Raw genomic sequence first — 17129 nt, forward strand, 5'->3', positions numbered from 1 at the left:
GCTTTTCACCTTCCAAGAGTAGGCACTTATTGTCAAGATCAAAAATTATATACATTGGAACCTCTCATAACGAGCAAAACATATGTGAGGAAGTTGTTCCCTTAACGAGCGACATTTCGCATAACGAGTTACAGGGAAAGGGCAAGTCCCACTTGTGGGACTTCTGCGCCAGTCACAATAAAAATGTTTCGCATAACGAGTGTTTCGCTTGACGAGTAAGATTCCGAAACGAATTATGCTCGTTATGAGAGGTTACACTCTACATAATAGGTCAAGATACAATAGATACAGTTCTACAAATGTGTCTGGAGAATTTAATATATTCTTTAAATACGTGTCCCAAATAACATGAGAAAAAAACATTTTCCTATAAAACAATCAGATATTTTACCTTTCACTATGCATCTAGCTTTTATTTGTATCGGGAAATAACGCCGCAGTATTAAGAAGTAATTCAATATCTAGGCCTCTTTTTTATACTAGGTACCCTAAATAATTGGCCGTAAATGCATTTCAATATTTACAAACTAGGTACCCGAAATAAAAAATATATTTTCTGTCTATTGTAAGAGTCAAGACTTAGACTTAATCCTTTTAGGTGAATCCTTCGAAAATTATATGAACAAGATATATCAACCCACATGTTTCCAAGGAAAAATATAATCATCAATGCGTTTAAAAGTATACATAATTATATAAAAATAATATTTAATTCAAATCCTATCACGCATGCTTCCATAAGGGTTAGCAGAGAGCATAAAACGCCTTTTTACCCTGTCGTTCATACAAACTGCTCACATTCATCATATTATTATATACGCTTTCGTGATAAATTCTTGAGAGGCGCATCATTTCCATATAAAACTGATTTTGACCATGCAAAAACTTACAAAACCATATCGCTCACTCCTTTCAAGAACGTCATAAATAAAAAACTTGATTTTTCAGGAGAACGTTTTTAAAGTTTAAAAATAAAATACAATGTATTAAAAATAAATATCAAGCCACTTATTGAACTTTTTACTGTGCAACAGATCTTTTTAGGTAAAACCTTAAGGTTTCTTCTCCATTTGAAAAATATTTAGTATATTAAAAAAATTATTTAATAAAACCTTTTCTTCAAAATGCAAAAACAACACTTTCTGCCCTGTAGCAGATAAATATTAAGTAGAAAATATGCCTCTTTTTCTGGGATATAGTACAATTTCTGGGCATTCTGAAAACATGCACAACTGAAAATTGATTTTTTTTTTATTTATGACGTTCTTGAAAGGAGTGAGCGATATGACATTATTTTAGTTTTACGCAAAATGTAATTTCCATGGACATACTCGTGGTTTGTGATTATTCTATGGCTTCAAATGTCAAATTTAACCTTGTTTTGCCCTGTGTTATGCTGGTTTATTGTGAACATAAGATTCAATATTTTAGAAAATGCGAAAAACTGTTTAAAGAAATACATTTATGTAACAAATAATTAGAGTTCTCTTCAGGAGAAACGGATAATATCTAAATAATATTTATTGATGTAAGTAAGGTTTAGGATTCTATGTTATATTTATCATTTAACCTAATCATTATTCAGTAATCGGAGTCTTCCATAAATAGATTCCGTTATTTTTTTGATAAACCAACTACATTAAAGAAATCCTGGTTACTTTAATAATTTTTATTAACTATTATTGATATATACAGTTATAAGGAAATATATTATGTTAGAAATCAAATAATTTATTTAAATAGGAAGAAAATATAGAAAATATTGTTATCAATGTAAGCTTGATATGATAATTTCTAGTTTTATCAAAGTAATATTATTTCTGTACGAAATAATAAACTAGTGTTATCATTTCAAGGGTGTAGATATTCAATCTTAATATTATGGTTGGTAACACTTAGTCAAGCTATTAAAGCATTGATCCTTGGGTCAAGTAGGTATCATGAATTGTTTGCTATCGGTTTCTTGTGGCATGAATCACTGTCTGCTATTTTATTATAACCAATGCTCATTATTAATTTGCACTCTTAAGTAATTATAAACTGTATAAACATAAGAATAACAGTAAAGATTCTTCTATTTGGAACATTTTCTGGAATATGGAGGGATTAATAAACCACTTGGTGAATTTAGTAAACATTTGAGAAACTTTCATAATTTTTTTGTATGATGTTTTTGAATGGACTCATAGAAATACAGTGTCAAATTGTAATTTCTTACTTCTTCTAACCCTTATCCACACCCAATGGTGCATAGGGCACTGAAAAGTATTGACGCAGTGTTATCTTGATTGTTACTTACACAAAGGCAAGGTGATCACTCCTGCGCTTCAGGGACCAGTCCAGGGTAATAATAACTAAAAATTAGAGTATTCTCAATGGTATTAATATTTAAAGCATTTACTTTGTGGTTAGTCATTTTTACTTTACTAACATTTTTGTAAAAAAATATAAAAGTAAAATTAGAGTGTAAAATCACTAATATTTATTTTCACCCCCCTCTGGGAACCGAACCCGCTACCTCCTCCAGCACAGTAGCTAAACACGCTAACCATTACACCACGGAGGCAGGAAAAAAAATTATAATTTATATCCCCAAAACTAGTATATATTAATAGTTTAACTCTATATTTTAGAGTTTATTATTCAAAACTTTCATGTTTAATTTTACTTTACTTTTTATGTAATTTAACTCCCATACTATTTATTACGCATACGCATATTGCAGTCTAGTAAGGGTAAGGTTACGAATCGAGGGTTGATTAAACATATTCTTACAGTAATATCAGTATGCTGCGCACTCACAAGGAATCTATTGTACGGCAGGGAAGCATCGATGACATCCATTCATATCAATTCTTAAAAGTTTCAAATTATGAAGAGACTGTTCGTCAACTTGACATATACTATGGAATTGGTAAATTGAACATCATTATTTAACTAAAAATATGCGATGCCATGCAAGAAATATATCAATATATTTTTTTTATTGCAGTGAAAAGACAACTTCTCCGATTTCAAAGTCCTATAACTGGTCTGTTTCCCGTGTTGTCAACTGACACACACATCGGGAGTGTTCGTGAAAGTATTTACTGTGCTGCAGCTATTTGGAGCTTGTACCAGGCTTATAGGTTACTATTCAATTTGTGAAGCGCTTTAATACTTTTTAGAATTGAAATTTCACTTGGTAAATTATTTCACTTGGTAATATTTCCTAAAATCGATTGTGTCAAGTGTTTTAATTCAATCCGCGTCTCTTCAAACAATGTTTAAAAACGACGCAGAATATTAAGTGAAATTTAATTTGAATATAGATAAATATTACCACAAAGTGACTGTCGAATCAGTCAATGAAAATGCTTAAATTCTTGATAATATTGCATGCAACTAATTTTACTGTATTATTATACACATTTAAAAAATGTTTAATCATAAAAAAGCACAAAAGACTCAAAAGACCATATTGAATAATGTCACTAACGGCTATATAAATAATATGTCTTACTAAAGTTTTTTTTTACAAAACTTTAAAATCATTAATCTATTTATAACTGTTTTACCAATTATGAGTGGAGTTGTGGTCCTTTGACTTTAACTATATAATTTATGTAATTATGTAATTTTTTATTATTAAATAAAGCTATTTTGATTTTTTTTAATGTCATAAACACACATATTTTTCAAATAAAAAAAGTACTATTATTTGATCAATCAAATCACTAGACCAGTGGTTTTTAACTGTGTTGGAGGTACCAAACCCTACCAGTTTCATATGCGCGTCTAATCCTTAATTGGAAAATAAATATTGCTAGATTGATATATTCCTTTTAAATAATAATCTATTGGATAAATGAATATATCGTAAGCCGTATCATTTTTCATAATATCGTACAATAAGTCGGGTGTGTGTTGTGACCTCTGCCAAACCCGGGAGACTGACTCACCGAACCCCTGGGGTTCAATCGAACCCAGGTTAAGAACCACTAAAATGATAGCTTTAATCACTACAACTACGCTTTCAGAACTACAGGTTAATCTTGTAGTAAAAAATGACCATTAAAGCGTTTGTGCACTATACGGAATTTTACCATCCGGCAGTCCGGTTTTTTTAAATAAAAGCGACTAGACAGTTTAGCATGATCGAATACGAGATCGCACACCGTAATCACGCACCGATCAAGCGCACCGATCCAAAGAAAGGATGCTAAAGCACAAGCCAATCTAAGCCAATCATCCGTTTTATAATGCTAACCGGACTGCCAGACGGTAAAATTCCTGTGTGCACTAGCACCCTTACTGGGCAAAATAATGTTTTCATTAAGTAATAAGTAATCATTTGTAGGAGAATCGATGATGACAGAGGAAAGTCATACGAGTTGGGACAGAGTGCAGTGAAGTGTATGCGGGGGATCTTAGAGTGCTGGGTAAAGCAATCCCCCAGAGTGGAGAAATTCAAAAGGCAACAGTGCAATGCTCACGCCCTGCATTGTAAATTTCACCTTACTACGGGAGAAACTGTTTACACTGATGAAGAATATAATCATCTTCAAATTGACGTCGTATCCATCTATTTGATATTCCTCGTGCAGATGATAACATCTGGTCTGCAGATTATATATACTCAGGTATTATGGTGTTTCCTCGCCTTTTTTTACATGTTAACCTCTTGATGAGTGAGTTCTTGCAAATTAGTTTCTGGGGAGTGAATTTTATCACTTTTATAGAATTTATTTTTTGCAATTCAAATCACAAAGTCGGCATTATAAACTTAAAACTTTTAAACTATGCCAAGATGTTCATAAATGTAAATAAAACTCATAAGGTTTATATGGAATGTGACAGCTTTCAAATTTTCCTTATAGGAACCGTTATGTCTATACTCTCCAACAGGTTAAATTTCCCACATTTTCTTATTTCGACAAAATATTAGATTAATTATCAATTGTAAATGTCAAGTTTTTAGAATAATTTATGTTACTGATTTCCTGCAGTATTGTTATATTTCATAAACGTATTTGATTACATTTTTTATTGTAAAAGTTTCTTCATTTTAATGATTGTAATTTTGATTTTTGTAGGATGAAGTGGCTTTTGTTCAAAATTTAGTATACTATGTTGAAAGAGCATACAGAACGCCTGATTTTGGAATGTGGGAAAGAGGAACTAAATATAATGATGGAACACCTGAAATACACGCTTCCTCTATCGGTGTGTATATTTCCCAAAATATTTTTTAAATCATTACTTAATATTTAAGTATCTTCATTTTTGATATTTCATATGTATATTTTTGTAAAGGTATGGCCAAATCAGCTCTGGAAGCCATCAATGGTTGTAACTTGTTTGGTGATAAAGGAGCGTCGTGGAGTGTTATATACGTTGATATCGATGCTCACAATAGAAACCGCAGTATATTTGAAACATTACTTCCCAAGGAATCTAGTTCTAAGGTGTGTAATTCTTAGCTCTCTATATAATCCACTTATTATTTACTAGTTTTAAATATAATAATAATCATCATCTCATCTCATCTAATATTATCTCCTAATTGTCGTCATATAATTATAATGCCTCTGTAGTGTTGTAGTTAGCGCATTTGGCTACTGTGCTAGAGGTCCCGGGTTCGATTCCCAGGGGGAGGGTCAAAACAAATATATTTCAACATTCATTGTGGATAAGGGTGAGAAAAAGAATACTTATATTGAATTTTTAAAAGTACTACATAACTGGCAACTAAATCCAAAAGTCGTTTTAAAAGTTCCAAATCTTAACCACTCTTTATTATTTACTTTTAGTTGGTCGGCAGATACTGCTTTAAAGTATTAAGCCCGCCAATGTACCTAACTTTTGTGCAATAAATTTACTAAAATAATAATACTAATGCAAAAATATTTTTAAAAACAGAAGTGTGTTGCGTTGGTACTGAATCTTTTGTAAATGGTACAGTATCTATGCAACAACCATGCCATATCGCAAATTTCAGTGCACGAATGAAACCATCATTCTGTTCCTATTTTTTTTTGGGTATTTTAATGTGTAATTTATTATTAGGGTGTTGATGCAGCCTTGATCCCGACAATCTCATTTCCCGCCTTCGCATCACACGAAGAACTTCTTGTGAATCAAACAAAAACAAATGTTATCAAAACACTAACCGGAAGATATGGGTTAAAACGGTTCAATCGTGATGGGTTCAAAAGTGTTCTCGAAGATAATGATCGCAGGTAATTTTAATATGTGGTTTTTGGATCATTTTAATTATATTATGTTTAATTTTTGTGTTTATCCTATTTATTTCTAATATGTATACCCGAATTCTTGATACAAGCTTAACGATTGAATTTTAACATAATTAATTTTTTTTAAATGGATCCTTGTCTTATCGTTTGAGAGTCAGATGTCGCTAAAAATTTTTGACAGCTCTGTTATTTTTTACATTTGTTATTAGATGGTTCAGTATATAGAAAGAATAAAATGATTTTTTTTAAAATGAAATATCGGTCAGGAATTGAAAAAAGGTAAATAAAGAGTAATAGATGAATGATCATACGATTATCAAAATAATACTTTCAGTTAAAACATTTTTTAAGCCTTTTTGATGTATTTTAAACCATACAAAAAATATATTCTCTAGGTGCTTGGTATTATTAGGATTACTTTACTTTTTCAGAATAATATACACAGCATATTTAATAGATTTAAAAATTATCTGTTTTTTCTTTCTAGATTTTATAACGAAGGGGAACTAAAAGAATTTGAGGGGATCGAATGTGAATGGCCGATATTTTACACATTCATGATAATTGATGGAGTTTTTAGAACATTACCGGATCAAGTCGAAGAATATCAAAAACTTCTAAAGGCGAGAATTTTCACCGATGAATTTGGAGGTTGTTATTTTCAAAGTACAATAATTATAGTTGTAATAGTATAATAAAGGTGATAAACAGTTATGCTCCGAGTTACGTAACTACATAATGCGTTGCGACTTTTACATAAAAAATTACCTGTAGGTCGAATAGCCCTGTAAGAGGTTTGATACAGTCAACGTGTGAATATTATACAATACCATTTTTGCATACCAGAGCTAGAATTATAAGAAATGAGGTTAAGATCATGAATGAAATACTGAAAAACACGACTTCAAATAAAAGAATCAATTAAAAAATATATTGCTCAATATTTTTTATAACCACCTTCACTTTTTATAAATATGTAATTATATTCTTGTCGGAAGTGATTCATGTGTATTTAAAAAATATTATTCAGAAATTTTGTCATATTGTTCTCGGCTTCTTGGTACTACGAGTAATTTTACTACCTTTTACTCTCCACAAATCTTAAATAATATTTAAATCCTGGCTGATTCCTGGCTTTGAGTATTTGGCATTTTAAAAAAAGTGTTGATTAATGTATCAATGAAATAAAGACAATATTTTTATCATTACTTTTAAATTTTCATCTGTGCCGAGCATTAATTGGTGAACTGTTTCTGTAAAATAATCAGTGGTGCGGTCCAATTTTCATAGACTTTATGTTATTGTGAATATCTATATCAGAATTGAATGCGTAACTCGTTAATTGGAATGAGTGCATTTGTTATCACTTTTTGCTTATTATTTTAGGATAATTGTTACTAATTTTGTGTTTAAATAATTCTTTTCAGATCCTGTGATTCCTTGGTATTTTTATGTACCAAAAGAATCTGTTGAATCTGAACGGACCGAACCCAAGTCAATGAGAAGACTTCCCGATGGTATATATATTTTTAATATAATTATAAACACTTATTACTCTTTATATTTAACAATTATGACAGAGATAAATGAAGTTCTATATGAACGTACATTTTTATATTAAAGTACTCTGCAATCGTACTGTATGAATTTAGGCACAGAATGCATGAAAATATTACAAATGTATTAGATTTCATGAACTTCAGTTATACAAATATAGTGTTCGATTGTGTTAAGCTACTTGCTGTATTTTAACACCTTTGTACATTGTACAAACACTAAAATCGTAACATATGATTGTAACGCGATACATATTTAAGCTATAATTATTCTGATTCTAATGATTTATCATTGCTGATTTATGCATATACATATTTTAAATCGCAGGACTAATAGTTCACATTGTTTCTTGCAGAGAGTGGTGGAATATTTTTATGGGGTCAGGCGGTGTTTGTGATTGCACAACTGCTGACGGGAGGACTACTCCATGTTAATGAGCTGGACCCGATCAGGAGATACCTTCCTTCTTACAATAGGCCCCGCAAGGCCGGCAGATATTCCGCGTTTCAAGTAAAGACATATTATTCTTTAATATAAATAAATGAATATAGGGCCGTGAGTAATATCAATATCGTAATAGCTTAAACATTTTAGACTGTTCATTTCGAAGCATTGTACCTTTTGAAATATTTTTTTTGAATGATTCTTTAGTTTTTTTTATTCATTGTTTGATTTTTCAAAAATATGTGTAATAGTTACAACACTGGTTGTAAGAAGTGATTTGGTAGTATATTTTTTTACTTATTTCTATTCTTTATTTATTACAATAATTATTATTGAGGGTTGAGAAATGGCATCGAAAAGTGTAATCATTTAGAATATTTTATGATTAGTGGGAATCACCGAAACGAAAGTCGAAAATCCCAAATTTTTTTTTTTTTTGAATTGTGATATTTGACTTAACACAACAATGTGCCATACAGTTTTTTAACACTTTTTTGTCATCACCAATGATAAAATATCAATTTGTATTTGTGAAATATTTTTAATACCACTTTTATTTTCTTAAAAACACAATTCACATCACACTTTTCTTTTTACTTCTTTTTCCTCTCAAGCAATTTACTATGACTGTTTGTGTATAAAAACGTATGTATTGTATAAACAAGGAATAACACTTTCTTTGTGTTTTAATACTTTTTTAACACTTTAATGAAAAACAACTTAATACGCTGATAAAATTACCTATTTTTTTTTAATTGAATCATTGTGTTTTTTAATCTAATCATTGATTATTTTCTACCTTCCAGATTTTAAAGTGTTTGTGGTTGATTTAAATAATATGAGACTGAAGTAATTGAGAGTTTAGTATTTATGTGATTATTTTATTTAAAAAAAACTTAAGCTTAGGTCTTAAACTACTGACTTGCTACTATTTTATGTTGATTGTATACACTTACATATGTATTTTCATGTCATGTTAGCGCGTAGATTCATTCTTTTGTTATTACATTAAAACTTTTTTTTTATTTTACTGCAGGCCAAACCAGGATATGTAAGTAATTGATTTATTAATGCAAAGTTGCCTATTAATCGACACCTTGTTGCCTCGCTTCGCTTCTCTTCAGATCTATTATATACTTTGGCTGACAACTTTCTTCTTGAACCCGGAAGAGTTGAAGAGATAAACCTATTTTGATAGATCTTGTACAAGTATATCGAAGCTCGGAATTGTAAAAGCTTGAAATGTCATTGTGAACATTGAGTTCTGAGAAGTCCCGGCAAATTAAATAAAAAAAAAACAAACTTTGCTAAGCATGTAGCTACTTTTGTTGGGAAAAATATATGTTACTTGACAAAATTTGTTTTAACGGCCCGATAAAAATTGTATAAATATGTAACTCATATTGGGTAATTTCAAGCTTTTTCGTTTTCCTGAGTTTGTATTTATTTTTCAAAATTTTTATTTACATGCATTGGACATAACCAATTTTAATGAAAGTATCATCTCTCTTGGGTTAGTTTAGCAGAGTTACACAACACATTATGCTTTGTAAACCTATATCCAGTAGTATGGTATATATATATATATTCTAGTGAGGAGTATGCACAATCTAATCCATTTTCATTCAATAATAATAAAAAAATATCATCATTAATTTCTCACCTGTTTGTTCTTAGAAATTAATTGCACATTTTTACTTACACTACAAATGTACTAGAAAGGATATTATAATTGCAATGTTGAAATAATTTTGTTAAGCTCTTTTTTGTGAGAAAATGTTTTATTTTCATAGTTAGTAATGATATGTATTAACCTTCCCCTCCCGTTGATATGCATTTACTACAACTTGACTTTAAAAATGAGAATATCAATATAAATTTTAATAGATACGGGGTCAGAATTTTTTAATTCCTCTGTAATACTTTTACGTCTTACATAAAAGTTTTTCAATATAAAGTTATTCATTTGCAGCGACAGAAATAAATAAATTGCAAAATAAATCGGGGATAGAATCACCAATGCACAAACGTTTCTCAGAGTATGCGTGCGTACCGCACTTTACGCACACATGCACGCGGCTTCATACTGTTTCTGACGATCTCATTTTAGTAGCGCACAAGTCGTCGTTCAGGGAGGTCGTATCGCTGCGCCAGCTTCGGCGGCAATTGCGATGTATTAATAACATTACAAAATTGACACATTTAAACCTCAATTATGGCCAATAAAAGCAACATTTAGGAATATTTACATTTTTCCCGTTTTTAAATCACATTTTCATATGGTGTACAAAATACATATCACCGGCGCACGCGGAGTTTTTAGCACCGTAAGGGAAGGGTTAAACATGCAATCAATTATTCGACTATCTTAGAAAAATGACAGAAATTCTATTAACTAGGAAAGGAAGGAAAATGTATTAACTAGCGATATTAAATTAAAATTTCATATTTAATGTAAAATATTATCTCTTTTTTACTGTAAAATAGTATGTTTTATTAATAAATTAATTTTTTTTTTAAATAATTTATAATAGTATTTTTTATGTAAGATTTTATTGGCAGACTTGTAGACGTTTTGTTGAATTTTTGGTTACAGGGTACCGCAACCGATCTCGTAGTCCAGATTGTGTTGATTGCCGAGTCTATGAGGCTCCAAGCTATGATGGGTACATACGGTATCCAGACTCAAACTCCTCACGAAGTGGAGCCCGTTCAGATATGCAGTTCCTCGCAGCTGGTGAAGGTGTACCAGCAGCTGGGAGTTTGCCGTAAACTCGGCTTGACGGGGCGACCCGATCGTCCCGTCGGATCTCTGGGTACCAGTAAAGTAAATATACCATTTGCAATTTATTTGTTAATATTAGAAAATTATTTTCCCACATCGAGAACAAAACTTTACTCTCGCTAATTTGACTAGAAGTGATTGACAAATACTACCCATACTCATGTACATGCAGTATTGTTTTTAATTCAATGTATATTGGACTGATTGGTGTCATATCACATAAATGACATATTACTGGAGTTTGTCAGAAAATTAAAACTATAAGAATGAATATATCTGTTCAATAATATGCCAACTTTTCAAAATTAATCCCATAATGGGAGGGTCCAATGCCTTGCAGAAAACTCGTTTGGGCAGCACTGTGCTCCTTGAGCGAAGTTAGACTGTAATGTTCTTTCTATTATGATTTATTGGTGCACAGTTAGGCGATTAGTAACGATTTTTTATAACCATAAATAAAGTCCATAATAACCGGATTGTTATTTATTTTTGTACCTGCCGAGTATCTTGCAAAATATCTAAATGTAGAGCCTCTAATAGTTTATTGTGGTGTTTGATTGAAATGTTGCGCGATTTTTCAGGTTTACAGGATCTGCGGTATGACCGTTCTCTGCTATCCCCTGATATTTGAGGTATCGGAGTTTTATTTGTACCGTGACATGTCGCTGCTTATTGACGATATAAAGACCGAGCTCCAGTTTGTAGGGCGCTACTGGCGCCTGTCGGGCCGTCCCACCGTGTGTCTTCTCATCCGAGAGGAACACATGAGAGATCCTCAGTTTAAGGAGATGTTAGACCTGTTTGCTATGCTCAAAAAAGGCTATTGCGACACGGTCAAAGTTAGGATCGGAAGACTACAGAATCTTATATCCAGCTCATGCATGGGTAAGCATTTATTTATTAATATTGCAGTAATATGAAAATTAGTTTATGGTTGGAAATTATATTGTGGAAGAGATTTGAATGAATATCTCGATTGTTTCTTATATTAAACATAATTGGCTACTACACGGCTTCGATTCTCAGTAGGGTAAGTATGAAGTAGTATGTACAAATGCATTTGCTATTACATATATAATAATTTAATTTGTTAATATGAGTTACCCAAAGCTTAAAAGTAAAAACCTCGCTACCACGTAATTTGTTCACAGAGCATTTGGACTTTATGAACCAGGGAGAGTTGCCCGAGGGTGCATTTACTCAATTTAAACAATTGGAGCACGAATACATCGGCTATCAGAGCTTAACTGATGTCCCTAAGAGCTCCACATTTAAGGAACAAACTATAAATTTATTGGACTACAACGACAAACACATATGGGAAATCGTAGATGCTTTGAGAGCAACTGATAATATTTACGCACAATGTCAATTGTGGGGTGTTCTTCTGAAGCGGATGGGACCTGAGTATGAGGTTTGTGATCTATTTCAACTTTTAGTTATGCATATTTACATGGAATACTGAGCTTTATAACATATTCTTCCTCTTTTCCCCTTTAGCTCATATCCATCCATTGCTGCACAAAGCTCTCCCATAAACCCATCTCACTCTCTTGAAATAAGTGATGTCTGGGTGAAGTCTGTTTTCTGTAGTTTTCTAATAACTAAGGCAGATCTGGAGATATTTGAATGCTAAGGTCAATCCAACCATCCTACCCAATACAACACATACATAATTATTTGGATATGAAAATCCGTTTATTGGATATGTAACTTTTACTGCATATTTTACTCTCTTGTACATCATAAGAAAGGCAAATATGGATCGCAACTCCAATATAGAAACATCTCATCCTCTCCTGTGCTTGAAACACTTCAATGAATTGATAACATATCGCTCACTCCTTTCAAGAACGTCATAAATCAAAAAACTTGATTATTCAGGAGAACGTTTTTAAAGTTTAAAAATATAACACAATGTATTAAAAATAAATATCAAGACACTTATTAAACTTCTTACTGTGCAACAGATCTTTTTAGGTAAAACCTGAAGGTTTTTTCTCCATTTGAAAAATATTAAGTTTATTTAAAAATATATATATACCATACATTTTATTCAAAATGCAAAAACAACGCTTTCTGCCCTGTAGCGGGTAAATATTAAGTTAAAAATATGCCTCTTTTGCTGGGATATAGTATATTTTCTAGGCATTCCGAAAACATGCACAACTGAAAATTGACGAATTTTGATTTATGACGTTCTTGAAAGGAGTGAGCGATATGTTGTAATGTAATCATCAATGATTATCTTGCTCATTTATAATTATACTCTTAAGTATTTTTTTAATGTGTTGAATTCTGAATTTCTACGTGAATAAACTCGGTTTTAGACCCAATACAGAGTTTAAAGAGGTTTTATGTAATTTGAATATTATTATGAAAGTTTATTGTTTTGGTTTCATAGGTTAATGGAACGAGTGCACAGGCAGCTTTAGAAAATTTGTATCATCGTGCGGGAGTGTTGCGTTACTGGCGCGCTGTGCGCTACTGCTCGAGTCTTCTCAATCACACTGTAGATTCCATCAGTCCTTTTATAACAACAGTTTTGGTCAATGGAAAGCAGGTAATAAATTCTTATATTGACTTTAATACATCTGTTCTGTCTTCTTTCTATTATCATGATTTTATTTGTTTGTAGATTACTGTGGGAGTGATTGGACAAAAGGAAACGGTATTTGATAAGCCAATGACACCAAGTGAAATTCAGTCTGTTATGTACAAAACTATTCAACCTTATGATGTGATTCAGGCAGTCTTGCAGCAGGTATTATGCATTCAATCAAATTATTCACATTCATAAACAATCGCACATTTTTCTATAGCCCTAACCATTTTGTCCGCCTCCGTAGTGTAATGGTCAGCACGCTCGGCTACCGTTCTGGAGGTCCCGGGTTCGATTCCCAAGGGGGGTAAATAAATATAAGTGATTTTTTCACTGTCATATTTATTCAATATTACCCTGGACTGGTACCTGAAGCGGAGGGCTGATCACCTTTCCTTCATGTGTAAACCATCAAGATAACACTGCGTTTATATGACGCAGCGCCCTATGCACCATTGGGGTGCGGATAAGGGTTTTATTAACCATTTTACTATGGAGGAGAATAGAATAGCATTAATGGGGTTGCATATCCATACCAGCAATTTCTATATTCTTTCCTACTCGAATCTCTTCCTTAAATTAAGAGGTCCATGTAAGATAATACATAATTTAGCAAATACATATTTATCTATTTCTTGATTATGATAAATTCTCTGAAAATATATTTACGTTTCCTTCTCAAAGTTGTTTGTGGATGTCTAGAAATTAATAATGTATATTTGCTGCAAGTATTTTTTTAAATATGAAAATGTGATTTAACTGTCTCGAAATTAATTATGTGACGTATCAATGCCCTTGTAAAAACACCGACAAATGTTTTTTTTTCTGTTATGGATATTATATAATGTTTGTTTTTAGGAAGTGGTTTTGTACTGCGGCAGGTTGATTGCCACGTCCCCAGACATGTTCAAGGGAATATTGAAAATTCGTGTTGGTTGGGTTCTAGAAGCTATCAAAATGTTTCTCGAAATGTTTCCTGGAGATACAAAGAACCATCAGAGTATCGAATGCTTCTCGCCATACGAGGTACGACAAGTCTTACATCAAGTGCTTACCGTATCTGACTGGGCCCACGAAAAAGAGTGAGTATTAAAATTATTTATTAACATCGTTATCAATATTGAATAATACCCATGTCTTGTAGCTTAACCCTATCAGAATAACTGGTTACTGCTGCTAACCACAAATTTAAAATAAATTGTCTAAGTGCCTACAGGTTTCTAGTTAAAACCATAGTGCAATATGTGTTGCCTATGTAACAGAAATAGTGCTTGTATAGATTTCATGTTGGTATCATTTTCTTGGAGCTTATTTCAGAATATTGTGGCGATTTGAAGTCGGGATATTTATAGGTTATCTGTATCTTAGCTTATCAATTTTGTAAGGTTATTGAACGAAATAAACAAAATGACAATTGAGTTATAGTCATAATAATACTAAAAATAAGCAGTGTTATATATTACCTCATGTTTTCAAGAATAAATGCTTTTATTTATACTTTATAAACACAATTTTCAGTAAATTTCAGTTGCTGTATACACTTATTTGTAAATGATTTCTAGAAATAAAAATGTGTTAAGTAAAATATTTTTTATTCTGTCCTCAAAGGGTTAAATAATGCATAAATAGGCTCAGGGTTGTTTATTGATTAGTTGAATATTGATTAGATAATTTACATTTCGTTGTAGATTGAACACGCTTCAGAGGAGGCGATTGGAGGGCTGTTTGTGTAGAGTTCCCAAGCATTTCTATACCCACGTATGGGATGTGCTCAAACGTACACCAAAAGGAATAACGGTTCAGGTATAATATTTAAATTATTTCACCTAACCTAGTTTAAATACAAATGGCCCTTATTATATGCCGTTGTTCTTTATATTATTGTATTTTTAGGGCCATTGGATACCTGCTCAACCGACACTTTCTAACATGAGCCGTTCTGATTTAAGCTTCTCTTTGTTAGTTGAAGAGATGTTAAATCATATCCAACAACCTGCCTACAGACAGCTCGCTGTTGAACTTGTCTGTATTATTTCAACAATCCTCAGGAGGAACCCCGAATTAACTTTCCAGAATGCTCTGGATTTGGATCAAATTCTCACAGATGCAGAAAAAATGTATAATAAGGTAAACAACATATGCATTTTAAATTATTTTATCCACTTCTTGTTGTTTCTCGTCATGTAGAATATATAAGATGATCAAATAGAGTTCCATCACCGTAATAACAATAGGATCAAAAGGAGGAGTATGGAAAAAGATAAAGCAGCTATCTATTGATTTGGTGTTTCATTTGTAGAACTCCATTTTAATTTATGTATTAATTTTTAAATCAAACACAGATTAAAAAAAAAAAATTAATACATAAAATAAAGCAGCTAGGTCACACATACTGCCTATTCCGAATATGTAGGTATCTTTATCTAAAAGAATTTTCAGTCAGTTGGTGTAATCTAAGGATAATTCTGTATCTATCAATTAATTAATTCTGTATCTATCATGTGGATTATTCTTAATATATATATGACTACACTATAATTTTGCTGAAGATGCTTAGTTGTGTTAGAAACATAGTTTTTCATACTTTTAAGAATATATGTATCAAGTTTTATTCTGCATTTAGAGAGGATATTAATGTCAATATGTATATTATTTACAATACTTATTCAACTATAAATAATATATATTTGGATATTTCAATTAAATACAATGTTTTATCCTTTTAATTTAAACAGGATACAAAGGAGGAAGGAGGGTCGACCGGCATAGCGACTGAACAGAGTCTGTATGCCGCTCCCTTCTCATGTACCGCGGGCTATCTCGCTCGGGCCGTGGTCAACACCGTGCTGCAGGGGGGGGCTTCAACGCTTTCCACATATATTTCTACCAGTCAGCAAGAACACTGTCTAGTATCTTAAAACCTCTTTTCTTGCCAATAAATTAATTTGCAATATCTTTGTACCTGTTTGAAAAATGTTACAAATTAATATATAAACCGTGTAGTAAACTGTGCCATATTTTACGCAGTACTTACTATGAAGATTTATTGCCGAAAGCTATCATTAATAATGTTTTTCATATCTTGTCCTTATCTTTTACATGTATTGATTTATATAAGGCATCAAAGATCTTATAGTACGAGTTGAAAATGTTTTTTTTTAAATACTGGCTGCAAGCTAAACGATATTATTTTTGTTATTATTATATGAGTAATTGTTATTGAATTATGTACATCTGTTTATATATGTATATTACATATTATTTTAAAAATAACCAGACTTTGTTATTTACCACCAAAAAAGTATCATTTACATCAGACATTCCAAAAGGCCACTCCAATAAGACAGGCCATTGATAAAATCCATGACTATAGATGAGCTCCCATATGTCCACTAGGCACATTTACTATGCCTAGGAATATGTGTTTACAAAAGAATATTAGATAAGCTGATCCAACACGCAAGAAATCTTAGAAATCATTAATTTCATTAGATCACAAAAAACT

At 31.7% G+C, this 17129-nt stretch overlaps 1 protein-coding gene across 3 annotated transcripts; it reads left to right on the top strand.

Annotated features, from left to right (window-relative positions):
- The first annotated feature begins 1335 nt into the window (after nucleotides 1-1335).
- Nucleotides 1336-16894, top strand: LOC148305751 (putative phosphorylase b kinase regulatory subunit beta). Of its 3 annotated transcripts, none has more exons than XM_088266226.1 (20): nucleotides 1336-1528; nucleotides 2778-2914; nucleotides 2993-3128; nucleotides 4340-4622; nucleotides 5076-5205; nucleotides 5296-5447; nucleotides 6049-6221; nucleotides 6724-6887; nucleotides 7664-7753; nucleotides 8149-8303; nucleotides 9274-9288; nucleotides 10834-11064; nucleotides 11604-11907; nucleotides 12174-12436; nucleotides 13427-13585; nucleotides 13661-13786; nucleotides 14483-14706; nucleotides 15313-15427; nucleotides 15518-15751; nucleotides 16360-16894. In XM_088266226.1, exons 2-20 carry the CDS (start codon nucleotides 2788-2790, stop codon nucleotides 16540-16542), a joined length of 3264 nt encoding a protein of 1087 aa, XP_088122352.1. In that variant the 5' UTR covers nucleotides 1336-1528; nucleotides 2778-2787; the 3' UTR covers nucleotides 16543-16894. The 3 variants fall into 3 exon arrangements, with proteins under 3 accessions (XP_088122352.1, XP_088122354.1, XP_088122353.1); XM_088266227.1 differs by lacking the exon at nucleotides 1336-1528 and adding an exon at nucleotides 2210-2344; XM_088266228.1 differs by lacking the exon at nucleotides 9274-9288.
- The last annotated feature ends 235 nt before the right edge of the window (nucleotides 16895-17129 follow it).

The sequence above is a fragment of the Brachycentrus maculatus genome, unplaced genomic scaffold (assembly GCF_059751285.1).
Source record: "Brachycentrus maculatus isolate JH-2025_06_01 unplaced genomic scaffold, ASM5975128v1 h1tg000263l, whole genome shotgun sequence".
Lineage (NCBI taxonomy): Eukaryota > Metazoa > Arthropoda > Insecta > Trichoptera > Brachycentridae > Brachycentrus > Brachycentrus maculatus.